This window comes from Lethenteron reissneri, chromosome 25 (assembly GCF_015708825.2).
Source record: "Lethenteron reissneri isolate LAM-NWPU_2019-01 chromosome 25, ASM1570882v1, whole genome shotgun sequence".
NCBI classification, from domain to species: Eukaryota; Metazoa; Chordata; class Hyperoartia; order Petromyzontiformes; family Petromyzontidae; genus Lethenteron; species Lethenteron reissneri.
The window spans coordinates 6,171,012-6,191,483 of record NC_083803.1 but is presented as its reverse complement, the minus strand read 5'-3'; the positions used below and the strand labels follow the sequence as shown (position 1 = coordinate 6,191,483).

The 20,472-nt window shown below is 43.1% G+C and overlaps 2 protein-coding genes across 3 annotated transcripts; one reads left to right on the top strand and one right to left on the bottom strand.

The window, feature by feature from the left end:
• Positions 1 to 850: 850 nt before the first annotated feature.
• RIOX1 (ribosomal oxygenase 1) lies at positions 851 to 9,445 on the top strand. 2 transcript variants are annotated; one of them, XM_061559063.1, is made up of 15 exons: positions 851 to 1,056; positions 2,152 to 2,436; positions 2,639 to 2,841; positions 3,038 to 3,137; positions 3,487 to 3,600; positions 3,991 to 4,097; positions 4,690 to 4,797; positions 5,531 to 5,565; positions 6,275 to 6,453; positions 7,231 to 7,335; positions 7,465 to 7,606; positions 8,197 to 8,317; positions 8,463 to 8,562; positions 8,735 to 8,821; positions 9,240 to 9,445. In XM_061559063.1, exons 1-15 carry the CDS (start codon positions 1,015 to 1,017, stop codon positions 9,306 to 9,308), a joined length of 1,797 nt encoding a protein of 598 aa, XP_061415047.1. In that variant the 5' UTR covers positions 851 to 1,014; the 3' UTR covers positions 9,309 to 9,445. The 2 variants fall into 2 exon arrangements, with proteins under 2 accessions (XP_061415047.1, XP_061415048.1); XM_061559064.1 differs by lacking the exon at positions 851 to 1,056 and adding an exon at positions 1,432 to 1,558.
• Positions 9,446 to 9,851: 406 nt separating this feature from the next.
• LOC133347104 (D-beta-hydroxybutyrate dehydrogenase, mitochondrial-like) lies at positions 9,852 to 16,595 on the bottom strand. Its single transcript, XM_061559061.1, has 4 exons — positions 15,858 to 16,595; positions 14,246 to 14,398; positions 12,080 to 12,213; positions 9,852 to 10,538 (listed from the first exon to the last, which is right to left on the bottom strand). The coding sequence occupies exons 1-4, from the start codon at positions 16,264 to 16,266 to the stop codon at positions 10,149 to 10,151; spliced, it is 1,086 nt and encodes a 361-aa protein (XP_061415045.1). The 5' UTR covers positions 16,267 to 16,595; the 3' UTR covers positions 9,852 to 10,148.
• Positions 16,596 to 20,472: the final 3,877 nt, after the last annotated feature.

Below are 20,472 nucleotides of genomic sequence, written 5' to 3'. Positions count from 1 at the left end.
CCGGGCACGCCGAGGCCCATATAAGCAGCCTCCTCACAGGGTTCGAGGCTGCCCGTATCAATAATGAAGATTCAGAAGACGCCAAGAAGAGTCAAGCCTCCAGTTAGCGGACCTGCCAGTAGCTCACCTGTCTGGCTCACGCTAGTGTATCCGAGAGTCAGAGCTGGAGAGGATGGTGGTTACCACCCTATGTAACTCGGACAGTGTTGGTGTTAATAAATGGTGTTGCCTCCCAAGAAGTTGTGTGCGCCTATTTGAGCCCACTACATATTTACGCGATCTAACCCGAAAACCTCTATTATGGGTCTTGTGAAGTGCTTTGACAAAAGTGCTATGTAAAAATCCTAGCTAAAATAAGATCATAAAATCAAGGGCTTTGAAGGTACACGATTTCGCCATGCTCTGACGACAGCGGACGACTGCCACGCACAGCACCACAAAGCCACACGCAGACTCGAGGACACACCGCAGTATGAACCTGGAGGGTGACCGACTTCAAACGTTGGAGGCAGCGACCAAGCGGCTAACTGTTACTCGTTCCCCGAAAACATCACTGAAATTCACCCACACACCCCCTATGTATTATTTGGTTATTTCGGTTAAGTCACGTCTAAAGATAAAATAATAAATTAAATAGCATATTACGACGTTTCGATTGCAACACAAGCAATCGAAACGTCGTAATATGCTATTATTTTATCTTTAGACGTGACTTAACCGAAAGAACCAAATAATAATTCCTGCAGTCACGAAAGTTCTAAAATTAAGATTGACCCCCTATGTAATATGGCCGCCCTCGTGGTGGCCGCGTGTCCCTTCCGAGTTCCCGTAGACGTGGGTGGGTGGGCACGGAACGCGTTTGCTTTAGGCGCGCACGTGCGACACGTGCAACACGTGCTCGTGGGATCCCTCCCGGGTCGTGCGGTGCGGCACAGTAAACGGCGCGGGTCGACCGGATACGAAGCGTTACAAAAATAACAACAAAGTTGCTCCTGCTCGAGTCTGGACGCTGAAATGAAGGCGATTTCCGCGTTCGCCGTGTACAAGCCGACAACGGTAAGGGTTTTTTTTTGTTTGTTTAATCGCATACGTACGCACGTTTCTGTCATGCCATTTTACCACAGAGACGTACTGTACAAGCTTCACTAATAACAATAGTGTAATGAATAGGCGGGGGGGGGGGGTCTTGCAACCTACACGGACTGGCAGCAGTGCCTGACCTCCATCGGGTTTCACATAAATATTAACACGGCTAAGGAACCGCTTTGGGGCAACGTTGGCCCGCTAAATTTGGCATCACTTTTCGACTGTAAAAATAGCAAGATCCAGCGCGGAAAGGTCCTTTGTCCCGTTCGTGGATGGCATACGTACTTGTAGAGTATACAGTAATTTGGGATTCGCAAGTTCCATTCGCGGAGTTAATCGGGGTGAAGTATGGTAAACCAAAAATAACCATCACGACGTCAGGGGTGGGAGGCCCTCATCCAGAGCAGTGGATTGACAAAACGACTGTAACACTGTACACTCGAGGCTGAACAGAGAGCCGTGAGGTTCCGAGGTGTTGTATCTTAAATCTGATATATTAATTTCGTCTTTTCGAGAATCCGATGAACGGCCACCGTGTGTGCGTCGTCGATTGTAGTAGAAGAATCTGCCCTGAATCCGGCTTGCTTACGTGGTCGGTTGATCAAAGTGAACATTTGGGGCGAATGGGGTTCTTAATTCCTTCAGTTTTGTCGGCATTTTTGAAAATAACAATTGAAGTGTAATTCTTTGATCGAGGTTTTTTTACGTGTAAATATTTTGTCAGTAATTGGTTCACTTTGATGTAAAAGTAAATGTGTGCTCAAATGAGCACCGATGTAGTGTTTTTCTCCTGTGTACTGTATAGCGTTTAGCCGGTAGTGGAAATTACACTATTATTATATGGCTGGGGTGAGTCTTATCCATCGGACAACCACCGTTGGTTCTCCCCACGAATTCCTACTCTTTTTATCGACCCCAGAGAGGTGATTGGTTGAGTCAACCTCCAACCAGGATTTGAACTTCACAGGCTGATAATGTCCACCGTTTCACAACCTGGCCCAGGAGCTTGCATAGATATAAATGGACGTAGATGTTGTTTGGAATTGTGCGTGTGTGTGTGTACAGAAACCAAATGCAGCCACCAGGAGCCCAATAAATAACAGGGATGTCGGTGCGAAGCGTAAGTCAGCCATGAAAAAACAGCTTCGTCAGGGCTTGACCAATGAGGTGAGGAGAAAAGCCAAAGATAAGAGGCGAGGGATGAACACCAAGGCGAAAGGAGGACGCAACTTGAAGCAGCAAAAGGCCATCAACGATCTTGCAATGGAGGCATGCTCCGAGATGTCAGAAGGATGTGCAGCTGTGCAGGTGGAGGAGGAATCAGGGGCTGAAGAGAGACAGCAGAATCTGGTGAGGCTTGTGTTATCTGTACTAATTGTATTTACCTTCCCCCCTCTCCAATACAATAACGCTGTATTATATTTTGCACGTGCATGATTGAGAAGTATGGTATTTATGACATTTTAAAATCAAATTTGGTTAATGGATGATGATGAATGGAGTCAAAATTAAAGCCTCCAAAGACTATACTCGTATATGTGTTTGTTTGAAGGTTGCAGACACAAACAGGCAGGTGATGGAGATGAGAAGGAAAGCAGTGGGAGGAGCTTGGCAGGTGAAAGAAGCAGAGAAGAATATGACGAGGTCCCTATCGTCACTCCTCGGCTCACTGGACCTTGTGCAGAACAGCCGACAGCGAGCAGAGCAGCTTTTCCAATGGCTCATCAATCCCTTCCCAAGCAAACAATTCTTCAGGTGAATTTACCTTTACATTTGATTCGGTCATGAAAAAATAACGTCATGTAATGTATAAAGTGGCCGTGTTCTCTCTTTATTGCTTATCAGAGTACATTTCTGCTGTGAAGTTGTCATTGGGATTGGTTTCTTTATTGAAGAGAAGAATTGCATTGCAGGACATTTTAAATGTTTAATGCATTTTGTTCTCATGCAGAAAGCAGTGGGAAAAGCACCCGACCTTGCTACAGCGGCACAAACCGGACTACTTCCAAGGCCTGTTTTCCACCACAGAGTTTGACCGAATTTTGCGAGAGGTACGACCCAGACCAAGAGATATGTAGTCTTGTCATTGGTGAAATAAAAAGTGCTCCTGTTTGGTGATCCACTTCGCGTTAAAATGGCTTATTTTGTGAGCATATGATATCAAGTATTTTTCACATTCTCTGGGAAATTATGAATTGCGTTCATTGAATTTCACGAGTCATCATCGTTGTGTGTTCTTAGAGTTATGCCCATTCGCTATTCCTACATATGGCTGACACATCTGAATAAACATTGCTGCAGAACTGTATACATATGTTGGTAAAAGGCTGGTCGTATGTGTATTATAAACACACTGTGTGAGCCCAGCTTTGAGAAGCAACTGCCGCCCTTGTTTCACAGGAAGTAGTTCATTTTGGGGTGAACCTGGACGTGACTTCGTACAGAGACGATGTGAGGGAGACCCACAACCCACCCGGTCGTGCACTGCCCTCTGTAGTGTGGGACTTTTACCAGGCGAGTACCTCCATTCACAGCAGCAGTGTAATGTGGCCTCAATCCCTCGCTTTGTATTCATTCTTAAGCTGACAATAAAATGTATGTATTTTATGGGTTTGCATGGTCTCTGAAGCCACAAGTGGCCTTTAAATTAACCACATTGTAACAATAATAATGTATTGCTTGGGGGTGGGATAAATCATTACATATTTAATTAACTGGTAAAACAAAATCCGTATGTAGTGTAGCTCTCATTTAAATACTATTATTTTACGTTATGTAATTTAACAAAACAGAAAAAATACAAGCCAACATTTAATTTCAGGCATAAACATTCTGAGCTATTGTTATTGCTGCATAGTCATTTGTGAGTAATTTTGTTGTAATGGAGATTTTTTTTTTGTGCAGAATGGCTGCTCCCTGAGGCTGTTAAATCCCCAGTCATTCTCCCTTGCCACCTGGAAAGTGCTGTCGATTCTGCAGGAGAAGTTTGGCAGCATGGCTGGTGCCAATGTGTGAGTCAATGCGTGTTGCTGCTTCATTGCACGAGATATAATTACACCGATATTTTTTTGTGAAATTAAAGGGTTCCACACTTCCTATTGGAGTACATTTAAAAATGGCAGATGACTATGTTGCTATTGCAGTTCATCACGTGTGAGTGTCAGATGGTATTTTACACATTTGCTTGACTGGCTCACTGTATATCCTTTACATATAAAGTGCTTAATTGTTCATAAAGAAGCAAATGGCTTTGTGTCTGCGGCTTTGTTCCTGCCTTCATCACACACGAGTGGTGATAAATTGCAACCCTTTTTCAATCCACTGTTGGATGAAGGCCTCCCCATAACGTTTTGGTCATGGGAGTTATAGATATTGTTTGATCATATTTCGCCATGTTCATTCTTGTAGTTTGGTGAATGGTGGGGATGGTTGCAGGAATGGTTTGGATATTTGCCTTTGCTGGGAGCCAAAACTCATGCCCCTCTATCTTACACTCATTGTTGATTAAAATTCACAGAGCTGTGATTTTAGCAAGTGAAATTACTGTTAATATTGAGCTGTACCTTTCATATATTGTTGTTGTGGACGGCTGTGTTTCTGCAGGTACCTGACTCCGCCAGGCACCCAGGGCTTTGCCCCACACTATGACGACATCGAAGCCTTTGTGTTGCAGCTGGAGGGGAAGAAGCACTGGCGCGTGTATAATCCCAGGTACAAACCAATTTTCCTCTGTTCCTATGAAAGGTTAAACTTCACATAATGCCCCTTGCAATGATGTGTTGTGCCAACGCAGTAATTTCACTTGTATTATATTGATGGTGATAATCAACATTTACACTGCATTGGTTTTCAAGTTTCTTTTTTTTAGCCAGGTGAGAACTCAAGAGACCAGGAAAGTCTCATGTGCAAGAGTGACCTCTGGGGCATTAGGCTGCCAGACAGGGGCAACGTTTGCAATGTTTAGGCTCAAATGAGTAATTTGCTGGTAATTTTAACATTTTTGCAAATTTAGATCATGACTAGCACACAATTGATGTTAAAATCCATTGTAAATCATATATTGTAAATGGTTATTACTCCTGCAGCAGAAAACAGTGGTCACTGGAGTCTAACTGAATCTCTGCAATTAGCGGCGAATGCACTCACTCGGCCATGTCACCATCTTTCAGTTGTGCTTTATAGATTTTAGATTTGTTTTTGGATTATATGGCATGTTGTTTGAATGTCGTGTGGAAAAACATGTATTACAGCCCAAAAACGCAAGGGAGGTTAATATTTGCAGCATTAATGGAAAAAGTCAATTTGGTTTACATCACACAATGCCATAGAGATTGAATTGATTTAAAAACTGATGGGAATTATTTCCAAATTGTGATCGTTGGTCTTCAGATACGGTATGCAATTTATATGTTTCTAACCTTACATTTGAACAATTTTCGTCTAGGTGTAAAGAGGAAACGCTCCCAAGATTTTCAAGCCGTAAGTCCATGAAACACATCCACTGCATAATCATATTTAAAATCAAAACCCGTAATGTTTACTGGTTATTCCATATATATTTTTTAATAACACCCCTATAAAAATTTAGTTTAGTTCTTTTAAAATGTGTTCGTGGTTTTCATGAGTGCTCAATACACGTGAGTATAAACTTCTGATATTGTTTCTTATTTTGTCAAAGCCATTGCAGACTTGTGTACAATTATCTCTTGTTTTGATAAAACATTTGCAAAAATGCCCTCCTCCCTCATACCCACACTCCATGCTGCTCATGTCTTCTCTGTTTTGAGTCTCTAATCCAGAGGTCACTGGTTCCATCTTCTAGCGCAGTGGTTGAAACAATGGGCATGTTTCTTAAATCCCCCTGATTCTGTCCACCTGTTAGTTGATTGTTAGTGAGCCTGTGGTGGAACGAAGTGCGGGTTACTCCCACCTCAAGACATCTGACAAGTCGAAGAGTATGCCAAAAGATGTATGTTGAACTTCTTTTGCACTATATGTAGCCAACCGTGCTAATTGGAGGTGTGGGGGAAGGAAAACTAAACACAAAAAGCAAAATACCCTCTAGTAGGGCTCTATTGAGCTCCCTCGAGTGGATGCCCTTCCAACAAGCAGTGGCATGAACAAGCAGTTGCAGGGCTGCACCTTGACCTTTTGCCATTGTGTCTGCACCATCGATGATGATTCATAGCCAACTACAGCAGCGCTGATGTGGGAGCCCCCATCCTGGATGTGGTCCTGGAGGCAGGCGACTTGATCTACTTTCCGCGTGGGTTCGTGCATCAGGCCGCCTGCCTGCCCGATGTGCACTCCCTGCACCTCACGCTCTCTACCTTCCAGAGAAACTGCTTCGGTGACCTGCTCGAGAAGGTGAAATCACGCACGCACGCACGCTCTCTTCTTCCGGCTTGCAAGCGACTCCTGCTGATGTTTTTTAAAAGTAATTTCTGGAGGGGATTGGCACGTGTTGTGTCGTGGAGACGGTAAGAGGAATACATGGATCCGAGAAAAACAATGGAAATTGAAGACATTGACTGTTAATAAAAATAAGTGGGCAAATTTCTAGAAGGGACGATGACCAGTGGGTGAGGTTTGTGATGGAATGGCCATGAAGAGAGGGGGGAACATGCCTGAGAGAACAAAAACGCAAGGTTAGAGTGATGAGTTCAGCTCATATCCAGGACCAATATGGATTATGGCAGCACAGAACTACGCGGGTTCGTGATGACACTGGAAGCCCTTTATCGAGGAGTGGATAAACCATGGGTTTTGATAATAATGTCGATGTGAATTTTACTTGAGAATGGAAGCTTTTCAGAGTAGGCTACTTTGTGTAGTAGTCTTTGTAGCTATTATATAAATTTATACAATTACCTGGCACTTAAATCATATAGAGTCCTTTGTTTACAAGGTAAACAGATCTTAATCACAATAACTTGATTGCATAGTTTCTTCAGTTTTAGTTTTGTTATGGAATTGTTCAGAAGCAGAGCGAATATTGGAAAATGTAATTACATGGTCATTAGTTGAAGACTTGCAACAAATAAAATGCATTAATACACACTTTTGTATGTAAGAGTGTTTGCAGTGTCTTTGTTCCTTGTAAATGGGAAAGAACCTGCTAATGTTTTCAACTCTTGCACACAGATAATGCCGGCTGCTCTTCAGACAGCCATTGAGGAGGATGTCGCGTTTCGGGAGGGACTACCTCTTGACTATCTGGATTATATGGGTGTACAGAATTCCGAGACGGTACGGCAATAACGCGTGGATATTTAACATTGCATCACACACACAATGTATAGCCCTATGCGATTGCCATGTCTTTGGTGGAATGACACTTGTATTTGTCACTATCGTTTTGCGTGCGCCTTCCTGTAGGAGGACCCACGAAGAGTTTCCTTCCTCCAGAAGGTGGACAAGCTGATCCGCAAAGTGGCAGACTATGCCCCAGTAGATGCCGCTGTTGACCAGAAGGCCAAAGATTTAATTCACGACTGTCTGCCGCCAGTGTACTCAGCAGGTCCGAATTAAGCATTTCCACTGGCAAATCCACGACCAAAGCACGGATTGCGTCATAATATATTAACATTTTGTAGCGAGGATCGAAAAATGGCATCGACACTGGTACAAATGCAAGTGATTTAAAAGTTCGGTGGCTGGGTAACTCAAAGGTCATAGCAGTGAGCTGGAACTCCTGAGATCTTGTGCTTGCATCTCGACAGCTGCCTGTGATGTTATTGTTTCAGCCGGGTCACCAGTGGGTGCATGAAAAAGCCATCATCCTATTACATTTAGCTGCGCACTTAATGTGGAATTGCAGCTCAAAGAATATTGTTTTGACTGCCGTGCAATGAACATTCCTCTTATAGTAGGTAGGAAAACGTGCTGCCCCCTACTGCATTCACCAGACAGTTATATTCCTTTCCGTGAGTCGTTCTAGAACACAAAGGTGCACTGGGCTGAGAGTTTCAAATTGATTATTTATCTCATCACGTGATGCTGGTAGTATAATCGAGAAAAAATTTGTGGAAAGATTTTTAAAAACGTTAGTCAGCAGATAATATTTCCACCTTGTGCTTACATACGCAGTCTCGCCTGGTTTCCTTGCAGAGGAGAAGGCATGCAGTGTGCACGGCGCACCCGTGAGGTGTGTCAATGGCAAGATTCACGACCTAGTCATCAACGTTGACGGAAACACACAGATAAGGCTGCTCCGTGCCGGGGTCTGCAGGTCTCTTTTTCTTTTTACTATTAATCAGTCTCATTGTGTTCACTCGATTTACTACTGCAGTTATATGTTACGAATTTTCCCTTGAGGCCATTCTAGTTCTACGTAATCTGAACATTAATTAGGATGTGTTGTGTGCCGGTTCCAGGCTGTGCAGCGAAGAAGGGAAAGTCAATCTGTATTACACCGTGGAGAACTCTCGCACATATCACAAGGAGGAGCCCAAGTGCATTGAAATTGACGATTATGTAAGTATGTTGAAAAGTGGTATTCCTGGCTAGCACCGTTGTAGTCATTGTGGCGAAGCCGTGCATCACCTTGTAGTTCAGCACTATCCAACTGTATGCTTACATCTTTTTTTTAATGCCAATTGTACGTGATATTCCTGTCTGTGCATCTGTCACCTGTGAATGTGCATAGAATGTGGAGGCTCTGGAACACCTGATTCATAGCTACCCCAAGTTTGTGACTGTGGATAGCCTGCCTTGTCCTGCCATCGAAGAAAAGGTAGGCGCTCTCTACCGGGAGGTCTCATTAGCCCTGCCTCAATATCGTTTCAGTGAATGTTTTATAATTCGGTAGAATTTTTGCAAACTTTGTTTTCTGGCTTAAGATTTTGGGGATGACAACAGTGGTAAAGGTTTTGACCAGTGCGAAGATAAATATTTTATGATGGTGAAACATGTGCATAGCTATTATAATGCTGTCAGAAATTTGTGCCTAGAGAAATGTTACTGAAAATATGTATGTGCATATTCTTGGGTCTTTCGGTAAAGTCACGTAGATAGTTGACTTTACCGAAACACCCAAGAATATGAATTCCTGCAGTCACGAAAGCTTTAAGTCAAGATTTATTTATGTGCATGCTTGTGAACTATTCGTATCGTTATTTGTTCAATGAAAATTATTTCCTGTCTATTTGCAGTGCAACCTGACCATGGACCTATTTGAAAAGGGACTCTTAACCTTCAAGGAACCACTGAAATCAGCATAAATACAGCTTTTAAAAGACGTTCAACCCTCACTCATTTGTCAAAAAAAATATCCAATCTGTTTTAATACTGGTAGGAACCACCTGGTTCCACCAGCCCACGGGATTATTGTGTCCGTCCGTCGTGCATCCAAAAATGGGAGGGGTGGGGCTGGGTGGAGAGGTTGGGGAGGGGCTGGGTGGGGAGGATGGGGCTGGGTGGGGGTGGGAGGGGTGGGGCTGGGTGGGGAGGGGCTGGTCACCCCGTGGTGCCCTTATAAAACTCAACGTTTAACCTACTCACGCCGGCTTGTGCCCGCCCTCACAGTCGGCTATATTTGCGGAATACACCACACTGCCGTTGACCCTGGCCATTGACCGAGCAACCCAACGTTCCTACCAGCTCCCTCTGCGGGAATGTGTTATTACAATTGATGGCTTGTTTTTAAGTACAATATTCTCTAAATACAATATCATGAGTATAAACCACTGGTAATATACTGTTAATCACAAAATCTTGGATCTTGTGGTTGTGATAAACTGGTGAATAAACTGGGCTCGGAGGTGTAAATATGCCATAAAAATGTTTATTTCTTTCAGGAATACTATTTTACCGCCAACATCTTGTGTAATATTAAACTGTCCGTTTTAATTTGTACGGAATATGAAAATCTGCATTTGACAAATTCCACCAAAACTGAATGTGGCACACCTCACACATTGGAAAAAAAATAAGAGAAAATAAACTCCAGCAATACTACAACATGGTTAATCGTTATAGACCTCGCCAAATCCATTAAAAACCGCAAGCTTTTGACGTATGCCCCCCACTACATGAGCACGCTGCTCGAGCAATGAATGTGGTCACATGCTGCTGCTGCTGCGTGCAGCATGGTGTGCCAGGATACTCCTCCGCTTCTTCTCATAGGAGCTGCTCGTATTCATGTAATCTGTCCATGCGGTGGGCAGAATGCCAACCAGAAACAAGATGGCCCTCTCCACGAATGAGCACACAAGGTAGCAGGCACTTGGGTTATTCGTCGTAAGCGCCTCAACGATTGCGTCTATCACCAGGCCGGTGTCCCTGTTTTTGAAGGCACCTATATCACGTGCCGCAGCCCAGTAGGTGTCGATATATTCGAGGGTGAACTGTGCCTTCTGGCACTCTGTGAGGTTGTTGTGAATGCTCTTGGAGTCCATGTTCTGCAATATCTTCGTTTGGCCAAGGAAGCTCCCAGGCTCTATAAATATCACCTGTTGATAAAAAAAAATGTACACGTTTAACTGGCATACCAACGGAATTATTCTTTGGGGAATTTATGACCAGTGTGGTAAAGTGCAGTCGAACGTCCTTCAGTCTGGCAGTGGATTGACTGTTTATTCAAAATAAAATTTGAAAAACACTGCAGATAATTTTGTGAAGAGAATATTTGCAATTATATTACGTTTAGAGTAAAGGTACAACATGAATGGACACGGAATCTTGCTGCTCTACCATCAGGATGCGTATGTTATTTTTTTTGTGAATTTGTTTGCGGAGTGCTTTGCCTTGCGTCATGTGCTGTTTGAGTCTTGCACATCTTATGATTAGTGCTTTATCGTAAGAAAATACTAGACTGTTGATCTATCAGTTTTGGCATACAGTTGAGGTAAGTCATGCCAAACCATCACCTTGCTAAACATAGCAGGGGTCACCAAAAAGATTTCTAAAATCATGAGCAAACACAAGATCCAGGTTATTGAGTACATAAAATTCGTGATTTGATCCCATCTGTGAAGAATGTGATTCCTGACATGCAATACCCCGGCGTCTACAAACTAAGCTGTGCCTGCGGCAGTAACATTGGGGGAACTAAGCGACATGTCTTGGACCATGTTCGTGAGCATAAGGCAGATCTGAAACACGGTAGGACCAATACCTTGGCCGTGGCTGATCATTGTTTTAATGCGGTGGGGTCACGAAATTGATATCTTCAAGACGAAGGTACTTTGCAAACCCACTGGCTATCAACAAAGATTTGTTCATGAAGCCATCCAGATAAATAGACACAATTTCAACCGAGAAGATGGGTACAAACTGAGCAATCATTGGAAGGACGTTATTAACCAGTTTAAGTCATAACTGGCTGTGATGTTTTCATCCTACCTTCCGATGTTAGTAGTTATTTTCGACTTTTGATTTTACATTAGTTAAATGTCCCACATTAACACAGCTACCGTCGCTCGTGCCCTCGATGTGACGGCGGCTCTGCGATCTTACATTGACATGCTAATTTATCACTTTGATATCACTAGCCCCGCCCACTTCGTTTATGATTCTTGGGCTACACTCATTTCAAACCTTTAAAACAGCCTGCCTCAGCAGTTTTCCCGTCTTTTTTCTCCAGATGACGATTGCTTGTGTTGCGATCGAAACGTAGTTTTTTTCAAATTATTTTGACTACCGAAAGACCTAAAGAATATAAAATTGTCAACTTTAATGATTTAAAGTAGAATATGCAAAAATGCTTCTTTTACATCATTAAGAAGATTGATCAATTTTGACATTGATGCCTACAGATGTTTGTGCTTGGTGTTTTATAATTTTACACTGGAAATTAGGGTCTTATACCTGCACGATAAAAATATGCATCATGAAATAATGTATGTATTTTCAATGTCATGTATGATCATTTACATCTTGTCAGTGTCTCTCAAATCATCCGCATGTGTTGGTGAAGGAAAACTTAAGTTTGGAACCCTTGCACGTGACTTTAATGCGCCCCAAATGTTACACTGTAAAAAGTGGTCTTCACCTTAACGTCCCACTTTTGCATTTCAAGTCGCAGGCAGCTTGAGAACATCTCCACACCGCTCTTGGTGATGCAGTAGCTGCTTATGAATGCGGAGGGAAGTCTGGCTGATATGCTCGATATGTTTACAATTCGCCCTGCATCACACGTGCAACGTGAACATGGAAATGCGAAGGAAAAATATTGAAAGCATTCATATTAATTGGTTCCACGAAAAGCATCGTTAATTGAGATTATCGTTGATTGAATATAGGAAATACATGTTAAAGGCTTAACTTGTTCCAAGGCGATCATAAATTGACCTTTTTCACCCTGAAAACATAGTTTCTAATATGTAAACATGTTTATTTTAATAAACGTTATAAAAACATTAAAATTAATAGAAACATCGATAAATAGAATAGAAAGGTTCATAAATAGAGCATAAAATAAAAGTCTTACCATTGGTGAAGAAAAGCTAGCCAGTTGCTCTAAACGCTCAAAAGGGTGTTGCTGATTGGCTGAGGTGTGCCGAGTCCACTTAGGAGCTCTCCGATTGGCCGAAATTGGCAGCGGCGTGATATTGTAAAGATCTCGTTAATCGAAGATGTATCAAATCTTCTTTGGGTATTTCGGTAAAGTCACGTAGATTGAAATAAAACAACTAACTGACGATTCGATCGCAACACAAGTGGTCGTCATCAGGAAAAGGGGGTTAGCCTCTAAAGCCAAACTGTTTATAAAGGTTTAGAGATGGGCGTAGCCAAATCAGTTTAAGTCATAACTGGCTGTAATGTTGCTATTTTAGACCTGGCAGCCCTTTAATTGGTGGAAGGCCACCACCAGGACCATCACTGCCCACTACTACGTAGCATCACCACTAGCAGTAGCCCTTTATTAGTGGAAGCTCACCATCAGTGCCCTCGTGCCCCTATATGAGTACCATCACCTCTAGCAGAAACCTCCATTGTCAACAGTGTGAGTGTGTAAAGCGAGGTGCAAATATTACTTGCCAGCCCTTTAATTGGTGGAAACCCACCACCAGCGCCGTCGTTGCCCTCTACGAGTAACTTCACTTACATTAACAGCTGTCCCGCCCATGCTGCTGACACTTGGGCTACACCCATATCAAACCTTTATAAACAGTTTACTTTTTGAGGCTAACCCCCTTTTCCTGATGATGGCTGCTTGTGTTGCGATCGAAACGTCGTAGTTTTTTTTTTGAACCTATCTACGTGACTTTACCGAAAGACCCAAAGAATACGAATATGTATCGTTAATATAAACTATAGGACCCTATGGGAGGCGGATTGTTAATCGAAATTTCGTTAATCGATTTTGTAAACTGGGGGACCACAGTATATGGTTACGTGTTTTAGAACATTCATATTTTGACATTTCTCTCGTAAGATGTCAGATATTGACGATCCAAGAATGGCATTACCAGTTTACATACGGCTTGCCCATATGGGGGACGAAGATGAGCACGACATTTAACTTACCCAATCCATAAATCAAATGCTGTCCATTTGGTGTACGTCAAGCATCAACTAATCTGAACATGCCCTGTTGTCCTCTTTGGTATGGATATTAATTGAGTTGCCACAAAAGATTGATGTTTAAGTTGTAAAATGAGATGGTGACTTCCAGGCACAACAAGTGAAATCCCACTCGTGCACTTGGAGAATGTTCACAGTGGATAGTTAATTATATGTTTACACTTTGAGAGTGCATTGCATTTGGCCGATTTTTTTTATGATGCAAGGTAGCCAATTATGTGGTGATGGCTCGATGGTGGGGCCTTCCATGACCTGCTTATTCAAGATGATGGCGTTCTCGCAACTGTGCTTCTACCAATCTTCGATGCTGCCTGGCTGAGTCTGCCTTGTTTCAGAATGGCAATGTGGTGCGTTCAGTGGCGAGTAGTATATGGTCTGTGGTGTCGAGGGAGTGTCATGTCACCCGTCTGTAGGAATCTGTTGGCTGCTCAGTACATAATTTGAGTACTGTATAAGTTTGATACATGCTTGCATACACAAGTATACAGACTTAAAAAAACATTTAAACAAGATATGCAAAGTTGAATGTATTTTACGTTGTCTTATCACGAAACACTGGTAAGGCACAGTGCCGTGAGAAAAGCTAATACACAAGCATAAACGGTACAGAATAGAGTTAATCAAAGGTCACCTTTGCTGGCCTTTATGAGTGGCAAGAAGGCCAGTGTGGTGCGGATGGTGCCCCACAGGTTCACGTCGGCCACTCGCTGGTACGAGTTCATGTTGGACATCTCCACTTCGCCCATCTGTGCAATGCCTGCGTTGTTCACTACGGCCCACAGGTCTGAAATCGATGGAAAAAAATGGAAAATGCTTTACTCAAGTTTTTTGGTTCAAAAACAAGTAGCTGGGTTATAACACAACTAGAGAACAAAAATGACTTGGGTATGCAACGTGTCACAATGTGCATACTTTGGATGATTTGGATTCCAGTAGCTTCACTCAAACTTGTACTGTACTGTGAGGTTGTGGTTAACAGTTGAATTGTAATGCACTAGTGGTATTGCTATTATTGACAATTCTGCATGGGATTTTTTTTGTACTGACCTGAACTTAATGTTTTATTTGTACCAGGTTTTAATTTGCACAAAAACAATGGCTTCCACGTGTTGCAATCTTTCCAGTGAAGGCACTACTTAGTGGAGCCAGTGTGCTACCTCTCTCTGGTCACTTTGTGCCCCCAAATTACTGCTAGTTTTTGGAAATCGACACCACAATCACACGTACGGTACTGTGATAACTGGACTACTCTTCAACACACCGGCGGGCTCAAGTAGTGAACTATTTGTTTTTTGTCAAAGTGACACTTTTTTGCTGATTGGCCGTGTCGGGTAGTGGAGGGTTACAACACATTTATAAATAACGTTATCTCACCCAAAAGCGTTTATTATGAATTATTATGAACTGGACCACGTTACGTTATGGTTTATTTAGCAGTACTGTAGTACTCCCATGGTTAAATATGCAGTGGCCTATAATCACGTAAAAGCACTAATTTCAGAAGCTGACTGAAGTACAGCATTGCCTAAACAGCCTCCGTGACCGACACGTGGGTGCAGTGCAGGCCATTCCACAGTGGACCGATAACGAGCTGTAAAATATACACGATACAATGGACTGCACTTTGTTCTGTTAGCAGATAGACCAGGAACACAATATCTTGCACAATGCATATTGAAGCATTTTGTCCACAGTTGAGTACAGTACTGAAATCTAAAAACATCTCGCATTTAAACAAGGCTTAGCTTGTTGGATGGCCAAGGGTTGCAACCCCGAAATCGGGGAATTGGCGTCGACGTTCAGGTGGCAAGGATGTATTTGTATTACGATCTCGTGGTATTGTGTTTAAACGCATATTTGTGATCAAGATGTCTTGCGACACCCAATTTATTGACCCCTAACATGTTTTGCTTGTCATATTAATTTCTGTTTTGAAAAACCCTTACTTTAAAAATCCATAATAAAGAGGGTTTGTTTGTTAGATCCCGTAACAAACCTTACTAATTGGCTGTGTTGGGTGGTGGCGGGTTTAACGACACATTTACGAGATCTAACCCCCCCGCCACCCCAAAAACCCCCTTAATTATTGGTCGCGAAAGCCTACGTGTTCAACATACTTAAAAAAAAATCCGTTTTGGAGAATTCAATGGGGGTGACAAAGCAGTTTGATCGGTGAAAAAGTTGACAACCATACTGCCCCAAGCCTCCTCCTGTGTCCACCCACCCGCACGGCCGCATCTCACCTGCCTGCCGACCCATGCGGGTGACGGCTGCATGTGCCTCCTGCACCTGCTCGTCGCTCGTGACATCGAAGGGCAGGACGCGCAGGCGGTCGCTGCTCTTGCTCGCGAGCTCGCGGGCCCCTTCTCCGTGTGGCTGCAGGCAGCCGGCCAGCACCCGGACTCCCATGCCGTCCAGACGCCTCGCCAGCTCGAAGCCGAAGCCGCTGTCGCAGCCCGTGATGAGCACCGCCCGGTCGCGCAGGGAGACGCGGGGTGCGCGGGTGAGGACCGATTTCACCACGATTATGATTATGCGCACGAGGAGGGCGATTGCCACCAGCAGCACCATCGCATACGATCCACGCAGCATCGACATGCCTGCAGATGCCGCGCCCACGGCGACGGTCAGCCACAAGTTGTTTTCAGCCATCCTTGTGTCTGTCGCGTGTCAACACGAATGGGATGGCTTCTGAATGCGCAACCGTCACAAAGTGCGCTTGTACGAGAGCACGTGCTTCTCTCTTGGTCGAAGTGCGGAATGCGCCTTGGGTGGTTGGGGTTCGTAATCGCGTGGAATCTACCAACTCAAACAGTGGGGTTCGGTTTGCAGAGGTGTTGTCATTTTTTTTTCGTTCGCTCCGAGCTTATACAATGCCCTTGAGAGTATCTGCCATGACCCACCTTAAAAAAAGTAAGTTAGTAGAAGTATGCTTGCGTGCGTTAAAACTTAATTCATCAGCGCATTCATCCGCGGTGAGGCTAATTGGTCAGAATGTGTTCGACCACATCGCTTTGTTTTGTTTTTTTCAAGCATAACCCTAATACGTCATTCCTCCAGACTCTTTCACCATTCCATTCGAGAGTATCCTTTTTAGAGTTCGTATGAACTCAGTGTATTTCATAATCCACAACGAACCCTTGTGATGTGTGTTAGTCTGGCGACGAAAGCACATCACACGATACTTTGCGTATCTTATAACGGGAGGTCCAGTTGCATACCTGTCAACCCATTATCAGTGCCCTACCTTATTACAGACCAATTCAGACCTTAGTGGTCACCTCGTGCCCTTATAAATCTCAACGTTCATCCGACAAATTCCCATCACAAGGTAGAACCACAAACAGAAAACATGTTGCCCGTATTGAAACGGCTGTACGCCGTATGCACCTGAAAACTAAACTTCTTTGTACAATAATAGGGGTAAACCGTATGGGTTGTTGACAGGAATGCGGTTGAGAGGGCGAAGAGGAAGGACAGTGAGAGGAATGCAGATAAGGAATGCACCTCCGATTATCACGGTGAGGGACGTGCGGTGCGAAAGAAGTTCAACATACGGTACATACCACACGAGCAAGACGAAGAGAGAGAGAGAGAGAACATCATGCGGTAGTGGCGAGGGAGCCAGAGACCAGGGCGGAAAGAGCGAGATAGGTGTCGTCTCAATTCAAGCGGAGTGAGGGAGTGTGAGCGAATGACATTGTGTGATGGCCACGAGAGAGGGCACCTTGAATATCTGTGTGAATGCCATCTTAGAGCACACGGAGCCAGAGCGGAATCAAGTCGTGTAGTCTTCTTGGTTCCTTCGGTTAAGTCACGTAGAAGGGAAGTAATAAAATAATAAAAATAAAACATAATAAAATAATTCTCACGACGTTTCGGCCACAACGCAAGCAGCCGTCCTCAGGTGAAGACCAGGTCTGTCGGGGGGACAGAGTCTGAAAACGCTGTCTCCCCGACAGACCTGGTCTTCACCTGAGGACGGCTGCTTGCGTTGTGGACGAAACGTCGTGAGAATTATTTTATTATGTTTTATTTTTATTATTTTATTATTTCCCTTCTACGTGACTTTACCGAAAGAACCAAGAAGATGAATCCCTGCAGTCACGAAAGCTTTAAATCGAAATTTAAGTCGTTGTGGTGAAGTACAAACCATAACAAAAAAAATCACCGACGACCACGACATCCATGCAAACATCCTGTCAGTGCTGGCGAAATCCGTACAGCGTCTCGACTGACGCCTTGGATTGGTTGACCAAAACTTAGCAGTCAACTCCAACGCGTTTCAACACTCTTTGCTTTTCCCTCCTACAGTGCGAAAGAAGAAGACGGCAAACCAAGCATTGTGTGTTGTTGGTTCTTATTTACGCTGGTTGCATATCTGTCAACCCATACGGTTTAGCCCGTATTCATGTACAAGGAAATTGAGTTTTCAGGTCCATAAGGCGTACAGCCGTTTCAATACGGGCAAAAATGTTTTGTCTGTTTGTGTTTCTCCCTTGTTATGGGACTTTGTAGGGTGAACGTTAATATTTATGAGGGCACGGGGTGACCAATAAGGCCTCAATTGGTCTGTAATAAGGTAGGCACTGATAAGGAGTTGACAGCTATGGGTTGGAACATATTAAAGTGTGCGAAGAGACTGCAATAGACTCTACAGTGAAGGGGGTGGCATTTCTACCCAGTTCACAAATAATTCCTTTATTTGTCACCAGGAGGCGTGCTAGTTGCGTGACAGTGGTGAGAGCATTGTAGAGTTCAACAAGAAACCCAGAGGGCTTCATTGTGGGAAGTAGTGGAGAAACTTTTGAGCGTGCTGGTGGTGCAATTACACGAGGGTCCATGGGCCCAAAGGGGCCAAACACCGAGCTATAAATAGGGGGGAAAGGTGGAAAGGGGTCCCCATTTAATTCCTTGTTACAGGTCCACATACCAACCACACTAACGCCACTGGCGTGTGGCTCTGTTAGTTGTATGAGGTCTTCATCACGCTAAGCGAGTTTGGTCATAACGTGGGCTGGCAATGCAGGCAATTGAGTTAAATGCCATACAGTTTTAATATGAAGTGTATAGGTTTCAGGCCGCAGTATAGTGGTTGTAGGTGATGTTACATCACATGCGATAAGCACGGTTGGCTACGGTGCAAAATAAGTTCAACATACATTAAGAGGAAAAAGTGTAACTTTACATTCTGGAACAGCAGAAACCAGTAAGATTGTATAGAATGTCTATTGTAACGCTCTCGTATTTTATCAAGTATACTCGGTTAAAGAATACAGGATTGCACGATTTGTAGCATTAATAAATAGTGGGTAGACTTGCATGTTCTTTTAAAACTTTTTTTTTATCTCAATTACTTTCTGATATTTCCATTGGCGTCCATTTAATGAAACAAAACGTGTACATTTCTGAAGTGGCTGTGGTTAGGATGCGGCTTATTTATTACAACGGTTTGTATTCAGTATCAATGTACAGATACGTGCAGTACTTTCTGTACAATAACATCGCACAACCCCAGTAAAGTGTGTCTACGTTTGTTATTCTAAAAGATCTTAATACCTGCTCCATAAGTCGCATTCCTCAGATAAAACTCGCTACACCCTGTGCTCCATCTTTTGTCAACCTATGTCCCAAATCATGCAGCGGTCTTGATTTCTCTTTCAGCTGCAGCTAACCATCTCGCTCTATCTCTCTCTTAAGCTCCCCAATTCATACACAACTGTAGCCTCTCTTTCTCTCTGCCCATATTATCTTTCCTCTCCCGACTCTGCCTTCCAGAGTTGTTGTAGCCTTTGCCTGTGTAGCCAGTATGGGCTTAACGGAATAAATCACACCCCGAATTGTCCATAATATAGGCTTTTTTGGGGGGTTATATCTCGTAAATGTAAATGTGTCGTTAAACTCGCCAAAGTTGAACAAAAACAACAAGATGGCATCGTTAACATCGTGGTACTTGTTGAATTTTAAATACAGGGTGCTTCAAGAAAAATGTTAACACTTCTGAGAATTTGCAATAAATGTGCCTCCGGGCTCTGGAGACCACCTGGAGAAGATTCCAGGCACGCGTTGACAATGATGGCGAACAAGTGGGACACTGTTTGACTTTTTGAAGCTATTAACATACATTTGTTATGTTACAGTGTATTATCCGTTCTTTTTCCATTAAAAACGATAGTCCTATGTAAGTGTTCACATTTTTTGAAGCACCCTGAATATATGAGTGCCAATACGCTGTCTAGTTTAATAAATTCAAGTTAATTCAGTGGATATACAGTAATGGGAAGGTGATTAGAGTGTTATAGTGATAAAAAATAGTTCATTTTGTGATGGTTGATTAAATTGAGTGATATTTAGATATATTATTGTGGAAAAGAAACTCGCATATAATGCCTAACCAGCAGCTTTTATTTTAACAGAGCTGATGGAGTGAGGCAGAATTATCTTTGTATTTTGGTAGAAATTGTTCTGATTCAGATATAAGATAGAATAGTATGCCTTATACATTTATGGTGATTACAATTATTTTCTAAATTGACATTTTATTAATGTATAAAAACATTTATTATCCAAGCAAATATTTACTTTGTGCAGTATTATCAAAGTGGCTGTGACTAGGATAACGTATTTAGAAGGCAGTCTGGATGTTTCTTTAAGATGTTTTGTACATATTTCAGATGTTTTATGTTAAATGTGTATTATATATGTGTAGGACTTGAAATGACACGCACCACGCGTTTGGTTGCGATGCGAGCGTGCAGCGAACAGTGGGGGCAACTGAGGACATACAGTTGTTGTTGCGCCAATTAAGGGGTGAGGTCATTAAGAGACGCCACAGGTGTTAAGGGTAAATGAGAACGC

What these genes read in the sequence shown, in the direction of transcription:
- LOC133347104 (XM_061559061.1), bottom strand. Translation starts at nt 16,266, where the DNA reads ATGGCTGAAAACAACTTGTGGCTGACCGTCGCCGTGGGCGCGGCATCT. An exon ending in CCGCATGGGTCGGCAGGCAG is followed by an intron (nt 14,399 to 15,857) that starts GTGAGATGCGGC and finishes CATCGATTTCAG; the next exon opens with ACCTGTGGGCCGTAGTGAAC. An exon ending in ACTCATAAAGGCCAGCAAAG is followed by an intron (nt 12,214 to 14,245) that starts GTGACCTTTGAT and finishes CGTGTGATGCAG; the next exon opens with GGCGAATTGTAAACATATCG.
- RIOX1 (XM_061559063.1), top strand. Translation starts at nt 1,015, where the DNA reads ATGAAGGCGATTTCCGCGTTCGCCGTGTACAAGCCGACAACG. An exon ending in TGGCGCGTGTATAATCCCAG is followed by an intron (nt 4,798 to 5,530) that starts GTACAAACCAAT and finishes ATTTTCGTCTAG; the next exon opens with GTGTAAAGAGGAAACGCTCC. An exon ending in GTGTACAGAATTCCGAGACG is followed by an intron (nt 7,336 to 7,464) that starts GTACGGCAATAA and finishes GCCTTCCTGTAG; the next exon opens with GAGGACCCACGAAGAGTTTC.